At 44.5% G+C, this 18825-nt stretch overlaps 2 protein-coding genes across 3 annotated transcripts in view; one reads left to right on the top strand and one right to left on the bottom strand.

The window, feature by feature from the left end:
* The window catches only part of NDUFA1 (NADH:ubiquinone oxidoreductase subunit A1), a 133922-nt gene extending 133665 nt beyond the window's left edge, over positions 1-257 (bottom strand). Inside the window, exon 1 of the mRNA XM_078685969.1 lies at positions 41-257. Within this exon, the coding sequence (XP_078542095.1) occupies positions 41-142 (102 nt within the window). The 5' untranslated portion in view covers positions 143-257. The remainder of the gene's footprint in view (positions 1-40) is intronic.
* An 876-nt stretch (positions 258-1133) lies between these two features.
* The window catches only part of UPF3B (UPF3B regulator of nonsense mediated mRNA decay), a 233505-nt gene continuing 215813 nt past the window's right edge, over positions 1134-18825 (top strand). Inside the window, exon 1 of one of the 2 annotated variants that reach the window (XM_078688708.1) lies at positions 1134-1396. In XM_078688708.1, coding sequence (XP_078544834.1) covers positions 1286-1396 — 111 coding nt within the window. In that variant the 5' untranslated portion in view covers positions 1134-1285. The remainder of the gene's footprint in view (positions 1397-18825) is intronic. The other variant, XM_078688709.1, reaches the window with a different exon arrangement.

Genomic DNA, 18825 nt, shown 5'->3' with positions numbered 1-18825 from the left:
TGACCACTAACACCAGACCCTATATTCTCCATGCACTCACCTTGCCCCCGTTGGTAAAGCGGTGAATCCAGATGGTGGTCAGACCCGGCACCATCAGACAACCAGTCATGACGGCCAGCCCCGGGAGGATCTCGTACCACATGAGGTAGCAGAAAAGGGTATTCTTAATATGAGAACAGTGGACTGCACCAATCTGCTGCCCAGGGTCACCCTACAGTTCCAATACACCACCGGGTCACAGTCACAAGAAAACTCGCGATATTTCCCAGAACGCAGACAAGCTCTACAAGGACGACAGAATGAGGGAAATTACCGAATTGAAGAGGGCGGCCATGTTTAAAATGCGTGGGAACCTATTATAAAACACATTTGAACGGAAATTGAATAAGTGCTCTGCTGAATGTTTGCCAAAGGTGGTAAGAAATTAGTTTGAACTTGTATTCACAAGTGTACTATATGAGTATAATTTAAAGTATATTAGAAAAATAATAATCATATCGGTAGATGCGGACTAACGGTAATATTAACTTCTTCTGAGGGAAAAATTGAAATAGATTGTAAATGCTGGTCGAAATACGGGGTTAGTATCTACAAATTGTAAATCTCATGACTCTTTGTTGTAGTCCAGATGGCGCGTAGAAATTCGAGTATCATGACTGTACCTTGGGCGGTGTATGCGTAGGTGGTGGTTGTACTCTGACGTCTGGCTTCACAATACCGCCGCTAATGATCCTAATAATACGTTCTGTTGTGTGTGGAGAAAGTTTTGTAGTGGCGTTGTTGAATTAACATGCGAAATACCGTTCAGGACTACTGACTGTTGTGTGCGTTGTAGTTAGCATATCTATTTTAATTTGACAATGAGCTAAATTGGTTAGCTTTAAATTCTCAATGACAATATTTTTAAAACAACACGCAACATTTTTATTCAAGGATTATTAATTGACACAAAGAAAAATAAGTTTATCGGGAATTATTTGACTGGCGATTCATTATTTCTTCAGACGCTACCGCTACCATTCGACTGAAAAAGAAGTATATACAATACAAGATGGCTGCCCCGTTTACCTAAGGTTCTTGTATTGGGTGTTCAGTTCCTTCGGGCTGGCCCAGCGCGTAATGTGCTGCTTAGTGGGACAGTGACGTCTCGCGTGTTTTTGTTGAAGTTGATGGCCGCCAGTTGCTAGCTGCTCAGAAGCAGTGACTGGTTAGAGCAGCGCTCCGCTGTAGTGTGTTCCTAAGAGCGGGTTAGGTGTCGATAAGGCATCCCTTCACCAGCGCGGCCATGAAGGAGGACAAGGAGAACACTAAGCCGCGCGACCGGCGGTCGGAGCTCAGAGGCGAGGACTCTGAGCGCCAGGACAAGATGAAAGAAAAGAAGGAGATCTTCAGCAAGGTGCGCACCGAGATGTACTGCCGGGGCAGTGTTTACTGCAGGCAGCTGCTTCACCAGAGTGGGAGTTGGAGGTAGTAGAATGTCCACAGCATATTGACCTGGTATTGGTAAAGTTTCTGAAACCTTAACAGTTATGGTAACACCCGGGTCCTTAACCCACACAGTCCCTAGCAATTACATCAGGTACAGAGCACAAATACAGCGACTGTCACAGACGTTCAGTGCTGACTGACTTATTTTACCTTCTTTGCATGCTGGATTTTTTTTTTTTAAGAAGCATGTGCCCCCAAGTGTTATCAGACCCTTGTTGCTGCTGGCAAGAAAACCATGACATTTGCTAAGGGGTTATTAAGGGCAGTTTCTCAGTTAGGGGATGCGCCCATTATTGGCACACAACATGGTTCTATAGTTCCTCAACACGTACCATTGCCTTGAAAGCTTACTTTGTAACTTGTTTTCCAATGTGATGTTGACGTACCTTTGTTTAATCGTTTGAGACCTCTGGGAACTGTGCACCTATGTATTTTTCCGTAAAGATGACGTCGTGAGTGACGAGACACGTCTCTTTGTGATCAATGTCCGCTGCCCATAGACATTTTGTAATAAGTCTTTGGGAACGAAGTATCACTCACGTGCAACCTTTTGCAGACTGGTCTTTGTAGTACTTACCTTCAAGTCTTTGGTAGAAAGCATTAAATGCGTGCGTGCTGTCAGAATGTGCTGAAGTAAGTTGGCGACTAACAGCCTTATTCATCAACGGGCCGTTTTGCGAGCCCCTAATAGCGATTCATAGTGAATCGCTATTAAGGACTCGCAAAACGGTATTCATGTAGGAATTGCTAAATAAATAGCGATTCCTACACATTCCTTATTTGCGAGTAGCAAATTGCTAATCGCAAATAAGGAATAACTCCCCATTCATTCCTATGGGCCAAAAGGCCCATAGGAATGAATGGGGAGTATTCCTTATTTGCGATTACCAATTTGCTACTCGCAAATAAGATAGCGATTTAAAGGGTGCCAGGGGTGTCCAAAGGACACCCTGTAGCACCCCTTAAATGCAAATTGAACCAGGTGTTGCGCACACACATGTCCAAAGAACATGTGTGTGTGCAACATGCAACTTAGAAAAATGCTTTTAAAAGCATTTTTCTAAGTTTTTGCTATTTACCGAGAGGTCTGACCTCTCGGTAAATAGCGGCCCAAAATTGCATTTTCGCAATTTTAAAATGCTTCATGAATTGCATTTAAGGAATCTCAAATAGAGATTCCTTAAATTCAATTCTTCGCAAATGTGCGAATTCTTAAATAGCGAATTTTGCATTTGGGATGATGAATCCCAAATGCAAAAATTGCACTCGCAAAAGGCAAGATTCTGAGAATCTTGCCCTTTGCGAGTGCAATTTAGCTTGATGAATCAGGCGGTAAATGCGCTCTTGCTCACTAAGTAAGTAGAGCAGAGTGAAGGATTTAAGATTTGCTTTCAAATGCTACCGTCATGTTTACCTTTTTCGGAAGTCTTTAGTATTACATAAGAATGCTGTTGTTGCAAAGTATGTTACACTTGGTGGTAGGATTACAGACAAGACTTGTTAACAAAACATCTGTTAGTATATATTGTTCAGCCACAGCTGCAAATGTGTGTGCGCAAGGCAAGGAAGTTCAAGATACTCTTGTAATTTGAAAAGTCTTTATTTCCAATAAATATTCTCCAAGTGTTAATAACGCATTGTGCTCAGCCAATGCGTTTCGTTCTCAACCGAGAACTTCATCAGGGCTTAAGTCAAAACAAGCAACAGTTTGGAAAGGATAAGTTGAAGGGGTCCAATGTAAGTTCTCCAGTTTGATAAGCTGGAAACACAAGGGAATTCCCAGGGCAAGGTGATGCCCAACAAGGAGATCTGTAGTGAAGACTCCACGCTCGACGGTCTCTGGCGCTTGGAGTCTTCACTACAGATCTCCTTGTCGGGCATCACCTTGCCCTGGGAATTCCCTTGTGTTTCCAGCTTATCAAACTAGAGCACTTACACTGGACCGCTTCAACTTATCCTTTCCAAACTGTTGCTTGCTTTGACTTAAGCCCTGATAAAGTTCTCGTTTGAGAACAAAACGCGTTGGCTGAGCATAATGTATTAACACTTGGAGAATATTTATTGGAAATAAAGACTTTTCAAATTGCAAGAGTATCTTGGACTAATTTGCCTTGAGGGCCCACATTTGCAGCCGCATCTCTTATGATCTGGAACACAGTGGCATCACGTAATGGCTGGTGCCAGTGTCTTTGTGCGCGGGAACTTTAAAATTTAGGAAACTGATGTGAAGTGCAGGACCATCAGTCTGTCATTATAACTTTGCTCTTTACAGTATGAATTGTTCAGCCTGCAAGTTCTTTCTCGTGTTTAACTCGTTCAGATTTTTACAAAAATTATTTTTGTCTCACCAAAAGTAGTGCTTTTAAACCTGTACATTTTGCTGATTGGTTTTGGTGCATATCACACTTGCTCCTGTTAAGCCACGCACTTTGTGCATTATTGTTTTCTTGTACACCCTTCTTCAGACAGGGTTTTAAGGCAGTCGTGCTGCACCAAGGTGTATCTCTGTTGTAAAAAGAATCCGCTCACGTTGATAGTTTTCGTGATTTTTACAATTCACACCGGTGTGACTGCGCTATGCTTTGTGGATATCTCCTTTTCTCATTTTATATGGTCACTCATTTCATATTCATGTACCTAGGCAAACATAACGAAAACAAGCTTTATAGTGGTTGAGATATTTGAGGCACCCGTCTGACGTTTTCCTTATTATTTGAAGGTGCAATACAGACAATTAAAAATAACAGCATTTAAAAAAAAATTATTTTACTAATCACTACCATAGAGCTGTGATTACTAAAGGTGTTTTAATCGTTCATAAGCCATTTACATCCCTGATCGGATATGATTAGATTAGTTTAAAAGCTTATTAAGCGCCTGGTTACTCCAACAGAGTCTCTTCCTCTGTAATGTGGGCCCCTATCCGAAGTCATCTTAACACAAGTCTACCTGGGATGACCTAAAGAACCATGTTTTGAGTTTCCTGCGAAATAGCACTTCTGAGGTCTGCATCGTAAGATCAGGCGGCATTTGGTTCTAAGCTTTAACTGCTAAGTAGTTAAAGGATCTACCTCCTAAGCGTGCCCTTTGAATGTTTGGCACTATCAGCTTTCAGGGGTGTGGAAATTTTTAAATATTCTACTTGTCCATGGGACAAAATGCAACATATATCTACATGTCCTGTAAGACAATCCACTTGTCCCACCTGTTCCCAAATCAATAATGTGGGATGACACAGAGCCATTAATGGATTTTTGTTTTAATAAAACTGACCAGTGATATCAATGATTTGCAAAAATGTTGAAGGAAAACTTGACTTTATTGCGGAGAAAAGCGATAATATCCTTAAGTGCTGAAACAAAACAATAAATGATCTTCAATAAACCAATCAAATGACACTTGTTAAAGCCCACAGCTGGTTCGAAGGTAGTGTCCCAGCAATCTAGCAGACAGTAAAGGAAGGCCAAAGTAATAAAAAATTAAACTGTGTCAAATAGCCAAGTTTTAAGTTGCCTTTTGAAGGCTGACAGTCCACCGTAACTGAAAGGAAGAATGTCAATAATTTTGCAGTGCGTACAGTAGGTTTGCTGAAACAACGAAACTTCAGAAATTTTGGAATCCGCAGGAGTTGACTATTGTTGGATCTAAGTGCCCTCTTTTGAGTATACAGAGACAGTCTATTCAGGAGATAAAATGGGGCCTCACCATGATAAGTGCTGAAAGCCAACGTTAGAGTTTTGAAGTTGATACCCTATACCACTGGAAGCCAGTGCAGATGTCTCCAATATGGAGAGATATTATGGCACCTCGGCACTCTCCTGATTAGTCGTGCCACTGCATTTTGAATTAGCTGAAGTCGGTGTATCAAATATGCAGGAAGACCAAGGTTGAGCCTGTTATATTAGTCCAGATGGGACAAAATTAAAGAATGAACTACTGTTTTCCTTGTCTCTTCAGAAACCAGATCAAGAAACTTCTTTATCATGTTCATCTTTATAAGGCAGTCAGACGAAATATGTTTAATTTGAGACATAAAAGAGAGGATGGAGTCAAAGATGGTGCACACATTTCTAGCAGACGTGATATGATTAGGACAGGTGGTTGGCAGGCCACCACCAGATAGAAGGTGGCAGGGGTCATTTTGGTGAAAACCAAAACATTTGATTTGTCAGAATTGTGTTTTAAACAATTTGCATCCATCCAAGTTGTGACTACTCCAAGACATTCTTTGAAGTTGTGAAAAGGTTCCTCCATATTATCTTGGAAAGATCTTGAATAACTGACTTCAGGTATGGTAGCTTCGATATACTGGTCCAAATCACAAGCTGCAGCATATTTGCACATCCATCCAGGTTGGTTGTATGTTGAAATATCTACTGCAGAAACATCATGCTGCCAAAATATTGAGAACCAAAATATAGAGTCTGGAGTTAGGAATAGTAAATCTTTACTTACCAATTACTTTCTCCAAATTTTGACGCTCAAACGTTTGTATATAATATTCTGCTAGCACGATATACTTATTCATAATTAAGGTGGAGTACCTCAGTGTTGCATTAAAAAATTAAAGGGATGAGAAATGCTGTGCAGTTGGTGAGGTGTTGTCTGTCACAAAACGTCTAGCCTCCTTCCAGCCTAATTAGTTCTTCCCCTTTCATCTTGCCAAACTGACATACTCACTGCACATACACACAACCCAACTGCAATGTCACACACACCTGGGACAGACAGACACCTTCTGCACACTCAAACAACGCCATTGCACAGACACATAGCAGCTACACTGCAGATGCATACACTCATACATCACTTAATGGACAGACACACAACCCCATGCAGGACCACACCACTAGAGACATACCCCCCGCGCAGACTTAAGCACACCTCCTATAGATAGGCCCAAACACTTCCTATTGATAGGCAGTGCCTAACAGGAAAGGTTTGCATAACATGTGCTTAACTTGGCCCTGACTGGAGCAGATACTGCCTGCAAACATATCCATGGATTTCCAGAAAAGGCTGAAAGAAGCCACTCTTTTTCTGTTCTAATGAAGGACATTCTACAAATGTATGAGAAATACAAATGTATGTTGCAGAAGGGGAAGGGTTCCAAGGAAGTTTTGAATTAGGTGACAATGATGTCCAGCATAGGTCCACGAGGGCAGGTCCGAATCCATGGCCAGACTTTCCAAATTACCACTGACTATTCAAATTAGTTCCAATGAGATTAAATTGGTATATGTTTATTTTATGTAATAATCCTGAAAATCTAGTATGGGTTTGGCCCTCCTTGGCACATGTTGGACACCGCTAGTCTCTGGCTGTTTAGGATCTATAGTTTGCCAATGCTTATTTCAACTTTGGTTAGTAAATAGCACAGCTTTTCAGGTTGTTAGGCTCAAAGTGTAAATGTGCACTTGTAAAAAGATTCACTTACACCTACCTTTTCTTGTGAATAAATATTTTCTGAGGTGTGAGAAGAGGGTGTTTCAGGAGGGTATTTCGGGGTCGGTATGCCATGGGAAGTTTATGCACGCCCACAAAATAATGCATTTGGGAGTATTCACAACTCTTTCCACAGCCAATTCTCATCATGGACATGGCCAAATATCTATTCATATCAAAGATCAAACAAAGTCTGTCCAGGGTAAACCGTGGAAGAAAATTCCACCTAATTTGGTAGGATTGTAGGGAAAGGTCTCACTGCTTGCTTTGTGGTTCATTTTCCAGAGAGCATTGGGAAAAATGGAGACCGTATTACTGTTGGGAAAACTACTTGTTGACTCGGAAGTATGTTGATTCTCCAATTCAGGGGTTATGTGGCAGTTCTCATTGCTCAAAAGGAGTAGTTTCTGATGTGCATTTCTTCACGTCTTCATTATTCGGTTTACTCACAAAAAAGTGTCACTCGAGGTGTCCAACATTTGGCAGAAGAATGTACACTGAATCCACGGAACTGTCACACAGCAATAAAAAATCGTCAGCTAATAGCACAACCTCATATAAAAGGCCTTCAAAATGCTGGGCTAAGTGTGTCGTTAAAAGAGTCAAAAGCATAACTCTTAAATCTTAAAAAATACTTTGCCATGTTAAGGGTCGGGCAGGATAGCTCTTAAATTTCACACATAAAATAACACAACGTCAAATTTAAATACTCTGAAAATATGAAATTGTAATGCCTAAACACATCGAAAATGTGGCAGCGCCTCTCCCGAACACAAGATCACCTTTCAGCACCTAAATGACAAGGTCTATCCCGTCCTGGCGGCCAGTCAGGGTCTCTTAGATCTTAAAGCACCATCCAACTCCACTGCCCTCTTTAGCACAGCCTTGGCCGACCGCTCCAACCCTTGCAGTGCTGTCATGGCCAGTACAGGAGAGAATCTGAGCCAAATGGGACCCCGCATGCCAGAGACAGCCCTCTCCAGCGCTACCCACGCAGGACTGCTTCAGGGCGCACCAGTAGTTAAGGATTTTAAATACAAACTCACTCCCTTCGTGAGCAATATTCACCACACTTTCGATTTGTTTGGACAACTGCACCAAAGGAAAAAGAGAAAACGGACAACCAAACAGATGGACGAAAGTATTTACCGTGCCTAAGCCCATTTTATACTGCGTTCTAATTTTACCCTAAAACAAATTAAAATAACTTTAATATGGAGTTCATTCTTGTATAATTGTGTCAATTATTAAACAAAAAAAATGCAGACACTACGCTTTTAAAGACCCCTCTCCTTGCTCATCCCGGTTTCATTTTCTTTCGCCTACTTCGTGTGCTTGCAGAGCAAAAGTGTCCACTTTTCAGCACTAGCCACGCAGACAGCTGCTAGGAAAACACAAAAACGTGTTTTTATAATCCTACCAACAAGGCAAATAAATTGTACGTTCTACATTAGGCATCACGCATGCTATGGCATTAGTAAAGCAAATGACAGACTTGTGGGGCAGTCATAGGCAGACCATTGTTCTTGTGCGCACTCCTAATACACAAGAGATGCCTGTGTACAGAAGCTACAACCAGTAGTGTAAGAGAAGCTGCGTCTGACAGAACTCTACCAGACCCTCACGGAGCTGACAGCTGTAGGGGCGGGGCCGAGCAGGGCCATCGCCGTTTACTTTGATTTAATGTCTAGTTGTCTGTCGGACAAAATAGACATTAAATCTTCTTGCCCCTGACAGAAATCAACATGTCTCGCGCGTCGGGCGATATGAATTCCCCACCCCTGAGCTTTGCAGTGCCCACAGACCTAAGATTCCGAATAGGTCTGTAGGGGATGAATGGAGGCCAGAGATAGCTTGGGTCCTTTCTCAATCAGAATCCTATGGCAAAAGCACATCGCTTTAAAAGTCACTCTATGCTGCATTGGTAACCAGTGTAGTTCCCTAAGGGCAATTCCCTCGGGGCTCGCCTTGAGATGTTCAATTGTATACAGGCTGCCGCTTTCTGAACTCTCTGGAGCATTCTCATACTACTTTTGGTGACCCCTGAGTAGAGAATGCTGCAGTAATCCAAGCGAGATATAATCAAAGCCTGAATGATGGTCTTTTTTTGGTACCAGAGGTCAAAGTTCTTATGTTTTCCATAGCATCCTTAATAGACCAAAACAGGTACTGGCCAAAGCTAATACTGTTCCGCAAAAGAAAGGGTGTTTTCAAACCATACTCCTAAGTTTTTAATCCAAGGTTTGGGAATGGTGGTTGGACCTAATTCTTCGGGCCACTCGTTTCCTGCTATAGCACCAAGACGCCTCGCCATTCGTGTGCTCTTAAGCTATTACTTACTTACCAGATGGAAGGTGTGAAACCTTGACCACCGGTCCAGGTTCCGCACTCTCCCCAGCAGCTCCTCACTTTGCCGCATCAACAGAGCCCTCCCTTCACCAGGGTTCGCCCCGGCAGACGCTGAGGCAACCCAGGTACCAGCTCAGCCTGGTGTCCCCCTCACCCCCTGCTCACTGGTTCCGGGTTTTGTACTGCCCCTGTCCTGTTTTGGGGGATTTCATTTTATTGGGTAGTTCTATTTATTTTAATTCCTGCCCGCTTTCAATCTTTTTGTTCTCCCGCCTTCCAGCCCCTGCGGATCCCGCCCCCTCCCCTACTTAATAGCGGTCGCGCTACTGGTGCGCCTAAGGCAAGCCCGTCCGCGGCCAACGCCAGGAACCCTGGATCACAAGAACGCCGCTGATACATCTTTGCCGCCCCCCACGCACTCAACCCCGGTAGACTCAACAGCTGCCAAAGAGCCACACCGAACACTACCCAAGGACAGTTCTCCTGCAGACACTGCAGATGATCATTCATCATCAACTGCGCTCTCAAGACTGCCGAAAACTCGCTGGACGCCCGCACCACCATAGCCCTGACATGCATCCTCCTCAACGTACGCTCCCTACACAGACACGCCACAGAGATCTGGGACCTGCTCGGCACCCTCTCGCCAGACGTCTCCTTCCTCACCGAAACCTGGACCAGCGCCAGCTCCGGCCCGACATCGCCACCGCCATCCCCAACGGATACAAGATCCAGAGAAGGGCCTGCCCAGGAGGAGGACTCTCCATCGCCCACAAGACCTCCCTTCGACTCTCTATCTCTAACACAAGCGACCCCCGCTCCAACATCGAACACCTCCACTTCCAGACCAACCCATGGACCACGCTACGGGGCACCCTCTCCTGCAGACCCACTGAACCATGCACCCAGTCCGCAACCGCCGATCTCGTCGCACCCCACGCTATCTCTTCCACGGACTACATTCTACTCTGAGACTTCAATTTCCACCTTGACATTCGCAGGGACCCAGACTCCATCACCCTCCTCCCTGTGGAGTGGTGTGGCTCACTGGTTAGAGGCGGCAGACCGGTAAGCAGAGAATGGCCCGGGACCAGGGTTCAATTCCCGACGCGGCAGGGTCGTGGACCAGGGTCAAAACGGACTCGATAATTCTCGCCTCGGTGCCTACTCTAACCAGGGAACACACTCGGCAACTCTGGGCATTAAGCTTGCCTCCTCTCTACAACGGCCCCCCACAGACGCCCGGGAGGCCTGGTTTCACCTTGGAGATACCCAGAAAGGGACCATCTCACAGGGAAAACCAGGACGGGTTCCCCAGCGGTCTACAGCGCCAGGATACTCCTTGGAGTCGCAGTGCGCTTTACAAGTACACCCACATTTACATTTACAGCTACCGGAATGCCCTGAAGGAACAAAATCCACACCAACGCAAACCACGCTAAAGAACTCTTCAACGTCATACAGCAATTCACCAAACCCCCCAGCGAAGCCAAGGACATCACACCGTCCCAGGAACTCTGCAACAAGCTTGGCTCCTACTTCCATCTGAAAATCAAGGCCCTCTACGACCACTTCAGCGAACAGATGCCGGACACCACCCCACGCTCCACCACCACCGACAATGAGCCGATCCTCGCCACCTGGGACCCTGCCACCATCGAACACACCACAGTGACCATGAAGAATACCCACTCAGGAGCCCCGACAGAGCCCTGCCCACCGCACATCTACCACGGGGCCGCCGCCACCACCATCGCACCGGAACTAGGACGCACCATCAACGCCTCTTTAGAATCCGGCATCTTCCCCGACGACTGGAAGCAGGCGGGGATCAACCCTCTCCTCAAGAAGCCCAAGGCTGACCCGATGGACCTGGAAAAACTACTGGCTCATCTCTCTCCTCCCCTTTGCTGCCAAAGTCACAGAGAGACTCGTAAACACTCAGTTGACTGCCTTCATCGAAGGAAACTCCATCCTTGGTGCCTCCCAGTCCGGATTCCGCAGCAACCATAGCACTGAGACGGCCCTCCTCGCTGCCACAGACTACATCCGCATGCTATTAGACCAGGGACACACCGCAGCCCTCATCCTACTTGACCTCTCCGCAGCCTTCAACACAGTCTCACATCTCACCCTTGCAGCCAGACTCCATGACACAAGAATACGAGGAACCGCCCTCTCCTTGATCCGATCCTTTCTCTCCTGAAGAACCCAGAGGATCAGGCTCCCTCCTTTCCTCTCTGAACCCACACAGGTCAACTGCTGATTACCCCAAGGATCATCGTTCAGCCCCACACTCTTCAACATCTACGTGGGCCCCCCTCGCCGCCATCGTCAGACAACACAGGCTCAGCATAGTATCTTACGTCGACGATACCCAGCTCATCCTCTCCCTCATGAAGAACCCCGAAGACACCAGACTCTGTTTCCAGGAAGGAATGAGAGACGTAGCTGCCTGGATGAAAAGCAGCAACATGAAGCTCAACTCGGAGAAGACCGAGGTCCTCATCCTTGGATCCTCCACCTCCGCCTGGGGCAACACCTAGCCTTCTTTATAAACCCCCTGAATGATTGATCGATTGAAGGTTGTTTACCAACTACCATAATGTCAGTTTTTCCTGCATTTAGTTAGGGGAAACTGGGATTCATCCAGTTGGCCAGATCGATTAAGCAAGCTTTAAATTTAGGTGCAGCCTCTACATCCTTCTGTTCTAGCGTGATGATCAGCTGAGTGTTGTCTGCATATGACACCAGCTTCACCCCATGATTTAGGACTATGTCCGCTAGTGGGCGCATGTAAACGTTAAATAACCTTGGTTTAAGGGCAAAGCCCTGTGGCATCCCTTGTAACAAAGGTCGGATTTCCTACTTAAGGAGCCGTTGGACTTGAAAGGATCTGTCCTGTAGGAAATGCTTGATCCATTCCCAAGTGCCGCCTCTGATACAAGCATCCCACAACTGTTACAGGAGAAGGCCGTGGCTAAAGCTGCACTTAAATCCAACAGCAAAGAAACAAAGTTTTCCTTACAGATAGTATTAGACTTCCACTCTGATATTATGACTATAAAGTTTCTTCAGTGGATTACCAAATACATTTGGCCATTTGTGGACCGTGGTCGCTTTAGGTGCGTAATAAAATATCTAATTTGCAAACCGGAAACTCCTTTGCTCCATAAGTAGAACTTCCAATAAATACAGTACAATACAAAATTGCCCACAAAACAGCATCTCCGTGCATACTTTGTAATCCTGATGTGACTTATTACCCTCACATGTTTTATTATAGAGTGATTTCGTGCATAAATGCGATCCAACGCTCCTGGTGACTCCCCACCACTACTTATTTTGCGCCTAATGTTTGTGCACTTAAATTTGATTTTTGTTCCTAGGTGTGTTCTTGAACCTGAGTCTCACCATCCTTCTGTTGATATTTGGGTGATTTTGCACATAAATGTATTTTGCATCGTAAAGTGGCTCAAGTGTCATTTGGATCGTTGTCCCTGATTTTATTTGCACTGAAATATAGCAGTGATTAGATTTGTATAGATTCATAAGAGAAAAACTGTTAGAAATGGGGTTGTTGGTTGGCTTGGGTATGCACCCAGGCCAGACAGGAACTCTCACTCTAGTCAGGGTAAGCTGGTACACTCTAAAAAATAGCCTGTGCTCACCCTCTGGTAGCGTGGCACAGAGCGGTCAGGGTTATCTAAACAGGCAGTGTGTAAAGTATTTGGGCAACACCCACACTCAGTAACACAATTAATACTCAAAAGTGGGAAAGTAACCCCCTCAAGCAAATAATTCTAGGTCTGGATGCAGGTGGAAAAAATGCTGCACAGAAAAATGGTGAGCACCTACAGGCCTGTATTACTCCAATTTCGCTGATACATGCTGTTGGTACTTACCCACTTCTAGTAAAACATTCTCATATGAAAATATTTTCTTACGATCAATTATATTATATTTACTGTCACAAATATATATTTACAAAAAAATTCTATTATTCCATCAAAATTGCCACAAAAATCTTTTCATTATTAACAGGTGTCAACAAACACATTTCAGGATTCTTTTCTGTGTGTTGTGACACATTTATAAGCATACATTTTTATTGTTTGTGTTAAAAATACAGTGGTGTCACCATAGGTTAAAATTTCTATAATCATACCCAACACTATCATTCTTAGTACCATCCGCACTGTACCACTGGTATTTATATGACAGTCCCAGTTTTCTACAGAGAAAAATGCGCCTCAGCAGTAATACATCAATTGTTGTTATCCACTGTGGTCCTGTCAAATGGGATTTGTTATCTAACAGAGGTCAAAGCACATTTCAGTGTGGGCATATAATGTGCCTGTGAACTTTTTCAGGACCACATAAAAATGTTCTAGATCATATCCATAGGTGGGTATGATACGAAGACTCTACTAAAAACAGAACAAAAAATGGCGAGAGGACCAACAAAAATGACCTCCTATGCTTTGGAGGAAAACCTTAATATTAAGGGTAGGTTGCCATGTGTGAAACCAGGAAAGTAGGCTCCAAGAATGGTGTTGTGATGATGTGGGGAAGGCTTACTACTTCATCAAAACGTTCCTGGTATCGCGCCCATGCGTGTTAATTTTTTCCTATGCCAAACATGGATTTTTTTAATAGAATCCCATAGATTTGAGAAAAGGAAAAAAATGTATATAGAAAAGCAACCGTGAGATAGATGTGGGAAGAATCCCTTAACCCCTTCGCTGCTAGGCCTTTTCCCCTCCTGTGCTGAGGCTTTTTTTGGCGTTTTGGAGTAGTGCGCGCTTAGGCCCTTGTAACTTTTTGACCACATAAGGTATCCACGCCAAATTTGCGTCCTTTTCTTCCAACATCATGTGGATTCGAAAGGCGCCCAGGGTTTGTGGATTCCCTTGGAGGGGGCCCAGAAATTAACCAAAATATAGTGATTTTTTTGTTTTTTTCAGAAAAATGGGAAAAACGGGCTGCAAATGAAAGCCTCTGGGTGTTTCCCTGAAAATGGTATCACAAAAGGGTTTGTGGGGCTGAAATCTCCATTTTCTCAGCTTTCAGGGAATGACAGACTTTTGTCAGAGAACCGAAATTTTTCACTCAGTTTTGGCATTTTTCTGGGACATAGCCTATTTTTGCTATTTTTAGAGCTTTCCACCTCCTTCCAGTTAATGGTAGAAATGAGTTTGAAAGCAATAATGGATCCTGGAAAGCTTTACATTTTCGAAAAGTAGACAAAATTCTGAATTCAGAAAGGGGTCATTTGTCTAAATCCATGAAGGTTTCGTTATAGAAACTAACAGTTAGATATTGGAATATTTGAAATTTTGTTGAAAAAAACAGCCTTTTGTCTCAACGTTTTCACCTATAACTTTTTCTAATTTTGACAGCTCTTGGAAAGCAATATACCGTTACATCCGTTAGACCTTCCTGGTTGTGGGGATATATAGGACTTGTAGTTTCACCAAGAACCCGACGAACCCAGATCCAAAAACTGAGCAGCAACTTGCAATGGTATTTTTTCATTTACTGGGTATAGTGCACTTTGTCTTGGAAAATGTATACATGGAATAATCTGTATGAAAGACACCTATGTATTTCTGAATTGGGTACAAATTATAGAGTTCAGAAACAGTATATAATTGCACATTTTCAAAGTTGGGAATACTCATACTAGCATGAGAATTATTGGTCATTTTTCATAAAGATTTTTTTTTTACACAATGTCTTTCATTCAAAGGGAGAAATCCATGAAAGCTCAATTGGTAATAACAGTTGATTTACAAATCTGAATTACCCCAAGTGTCCCGATAAAAACGGTACCTCACATGTGTGGGTCGGCCTTGTGCCTGCGACAGGAAACGGCGCAAAATGCAACGTGGTCACACCTAAATTTAGCAGTTACAAATTGACCCTTTTTTGGCAAAGTGCCTACCTGTAGTTTTTGCACCCTAGCTCTGCCGGCACCTAGGGAAACCTAGGAAACCTATACATTTTTGAAAACTAGACACCCAGGGGAATTCAGGATGGGGTGACTCGCCTGCCTACCCCCAGGGTTTGTTACCCAGAATCCCTTGAAAACATAAAAATTTGACCAAAAAAACACATTTTCCTCACATTTCTGTGGTGGAAAGTTCTGGAATCTGCGTGGATCAACAAATTTTTACTCACCCAGCGTGGCCCCAGGTCTCCCGAAAAAAATGGTACCTCACTTGCGTGGGTAGGCATAGTGGCTGCGACATGAAACAGCGCAAAACGCAGCATGGTCGCACCTCAATTTCCCAGTGAAATTTAGCACGATTCGGACAAAAAGACTACCTTTTGTTTTTGCGCCGTAGCTCTGCCAGCACCTAGGGAAACCTAGCAAACCTATACATTTTTGAAAACTAGACACCCAGGGGAATTCAGGATGGGGTGACTCGCCTGCCTACCCCCAGGTTTTGTTACCCAGAATCCCTTGAAAACATAAAAATTTGACCAAAAAAACACATTTTCCTCACATTTCTGTGGTGGAAAGTTCTGGAATCTGCGTGGATCAACAAATTTCCATCACCCAGCGTGGCCCCAGGTCTCCCGTAAAAAATGGTACCTCACTTGCGTGGGTAGGCATAGTGGCTGCGACATGAAACAGCGCAAAACGCAGCATGGTCGCACCTCAATTTCCCAGTGAAATTTAGCACGATTTGGACAAAAAGACTACCTTTTGTTTTTGCGCCGTAGCTCTGCCAGCACCTAGGGAAACCTAGCAAACCTATACATTTTTGAAAACTAGACACCCAGGGCAATTCAGGATGGGGTGACTCGCCTGCCCACCCCCAGGTTTTGTTACCCAGAATCCCTTGCAAACATAAAAATTTGACCAAAAAAACAAATTTTCCTCACATTTCTGTGGTGGAAAGTTCTGGAATCTGTGTGGATCAACAAATTTCCACCCACCCAGCGTGCCCCCAGGTCTCCCGAAAAAAATGGTACCTCACTTGCGTGGGTAGGCATAGTGGCTGCGACATGAAACAGCGCAAAACGCAGCATGGTCGCACCTCAATTTCCCAGTGAAATTTAGCACGATTCGGACAAAAAGACTACCTTTTGTTTTTGCGCCGTAGCTCTGCCAGCACCTAGGGAAACCTAGCAAACCTATACATTTTTGAAAACTAGACACCCAGGGCAATTCAGGATGGGGTGACTCGCCTGCCCACCCCCAGGTTTTGTTACCCAGAATCCCTTGAAAACATAAAAATTTGACCAAAAAAACACATTTTCCTCACATTTCTGTGGTGGAAAGTTCTGGAATCTGCGTGGATCAACAAATTTCCACCCACCCAGCGTGCCCCCAGGTCTCCCAAAAAAAATGGTACCTCACTTGCGTGGGTAGGCATAGTGGCTGCGACATGAAACAGTGCAAAACGCAGCATGGTCGCACCTCAATTTCCCAGTGAAATTTAGCACGATTTGGACCAAAAGACTACCTTTTGTTTTTGCGCCGTAGCTCTGCCAGCACCTAGGGAAACCTAGCAAACCTATACATTTTTGAAAACTAGACACCCAGGGCAATTCAGGATGGGGTGACTCGCCTGCCCACCCCCAGGTTTTGTTACCCAGAATCCCTTGCAAACATAAAAATTTGACCAAAAAAACACATTTTCCTCACATTTCTGTGGTGGAAAGTTCTGGAATCTGCGTGGATCAACAAATTTCCACCCACCCAGCGTGCCCCCAGGTCTCCCGAAAAAAATGGTACCTCACTTGCGTGGGTAGGCATAGTGGCTGCGACATGAAACAGCGCAAAACGCAGCATGGTCGCACCTCAATTTCCCAGTGAAATTTAGCACGATTCGGACAAAAAGACTACCTTTTGTTTTTGCGCCGTAGCTCTGCCAGCACCTAGGGAAACCTAGCAAACCTATACATTTTTGAAAACTAGACACCCAGGGGAATTCAGGATGGGGTGACTCGCCTGCCTACCCCCAGGTTTTGTTACCCAGAATCCCTTGAAAACATAAAAATTTGACCAAAAAAACACATTTTCCTCACATTTCTGTGGTGGAAAGTTCTGGAATCTGCGTGGATCAACAAATTTCCACTCACCCAGCGTGGCCCCAGGTCTCCCGTAAAAAATGGTACCTCACTTGCGTGGGTAGGCATAGTGGCTGCGACATGAAACAGCGCAAAACGCAGCATGGTCGCACCTCAATTTCCCAGTGAAATTTAGCACGATTTGGACAAAAAGACTACCTTTTGTTTTTGCGCCGTAGCTCTGGCAGCACCTAGGGAAACCTAGCAAACCTATACATTTTTGAAAACTAGACACCCAGGGCAATTCAGGATGGGGTGACTCGCCTGCCCACCCCCAGGTTTTGTTACCCAGAATCCCTTGCAAACATAAAAATTTGACCAAAAAAACACATTTTCCTCACATTTCTGTGGTGGAAAGTTCTGGAATCTGCGTGGATCAACAAATTTCCACCCACCCAGCGTGCCCCCAGGTCTCCCGAAAAAAATGGTACCTCACTTGCGTGGGTAGGCATAGTGGCTGCGACATGAAACAGCGCAAAACGCAGCATGGTCGCACCTCAATTTCCCAGTGAAATTTAGCACGATTCGGACAAAAAGACTACCTTTTGTTTTTGCGCCGTAGCTCTGCCAGCACCTAGGGAAACCTAGCAAACCTATACATTTTTGAAAACTAGACACCCAGGGCAATTCAGGATGGGGTGACTCGCCTGCCCACCCCCAGGTTTTGTTACCCAGAATCCCTTGATAACATAAAAATTTGACCAAAAAAACACATTTTCCTCACATTTCTGTGGTGGAAAGTTCTGGAATCTGCGTGGATCAACAAATTTCCACCCACCCAGCGTGCCCCCAAGTCTCCCGAAAAAAATGGTACCTCACTTGCGTGGGTAGACATAGTGGCTGCAACAGGAAATGGTTCAAATCGTACGGTGGTGAATTTACATTACCTTATTGCAAAACTACCTTGATTTTGTGGGGGGGCATCTGAGTTTGTGGCCCGGGGCTCGGTGGTATTCTTTGCAAAGTAGCAAACCCAAACAGTTCTGAAAACTAGACACCCGGGGGAGTCCAGGGAGGTATGTCATGCATGGGTCCCCCAATGTTTTCCTACCCAGAACTCTCTGCAAACCTTAAAATTAGGTAAAAATTGCACTTTTCCAAACTTTTTGGCGTGGGATCGCCGGGCCGGCAAAAAAGTCATACCACCCTGCGTTCCCCTTGTTCTCCCGAGTAAAAGGATACCTCACTTGTGTGGGTGCCCCAAAGCAGAATACGCCAAAAATGAATTTTGAAAAAAGTAGTTTTTACTCATATTTACGTTTTACAAATTAAGCACCCCAGCCTAAGTCACATGCCTTTGGCCCACCCACACAAGTGAGGTATCATTTTACTCGGGAGAACAAGGGAAACACTGGGTGGTAGGACATTTGTTCCGGCAGCGAGATCCCACCCAAAAAAGTATGGAAAAGTGGGTTTTTTGACCAAAATTTCAGGTTTGCAGGGGTTTCTGGGTAGGAA

Source organism: Lissotriton helveticus, chromosome 4_1, assembly GCF_964261635.1.
Source record: "Lissotriton helveticus chromosome 4_1, aLisHel1.1, whole genome shotgun sequence".
NCBI lineage: Eukaryota > Metazoa > Chordata > Amphibia > Caudata > Salamandridae > Lissotriton > Lissotriton helveticus.
The sequence above is the reverse complement of the archived record's forward strand: the minus strand, read 5'-3'. Positions and strand labels throughout refer to the sequence as shown.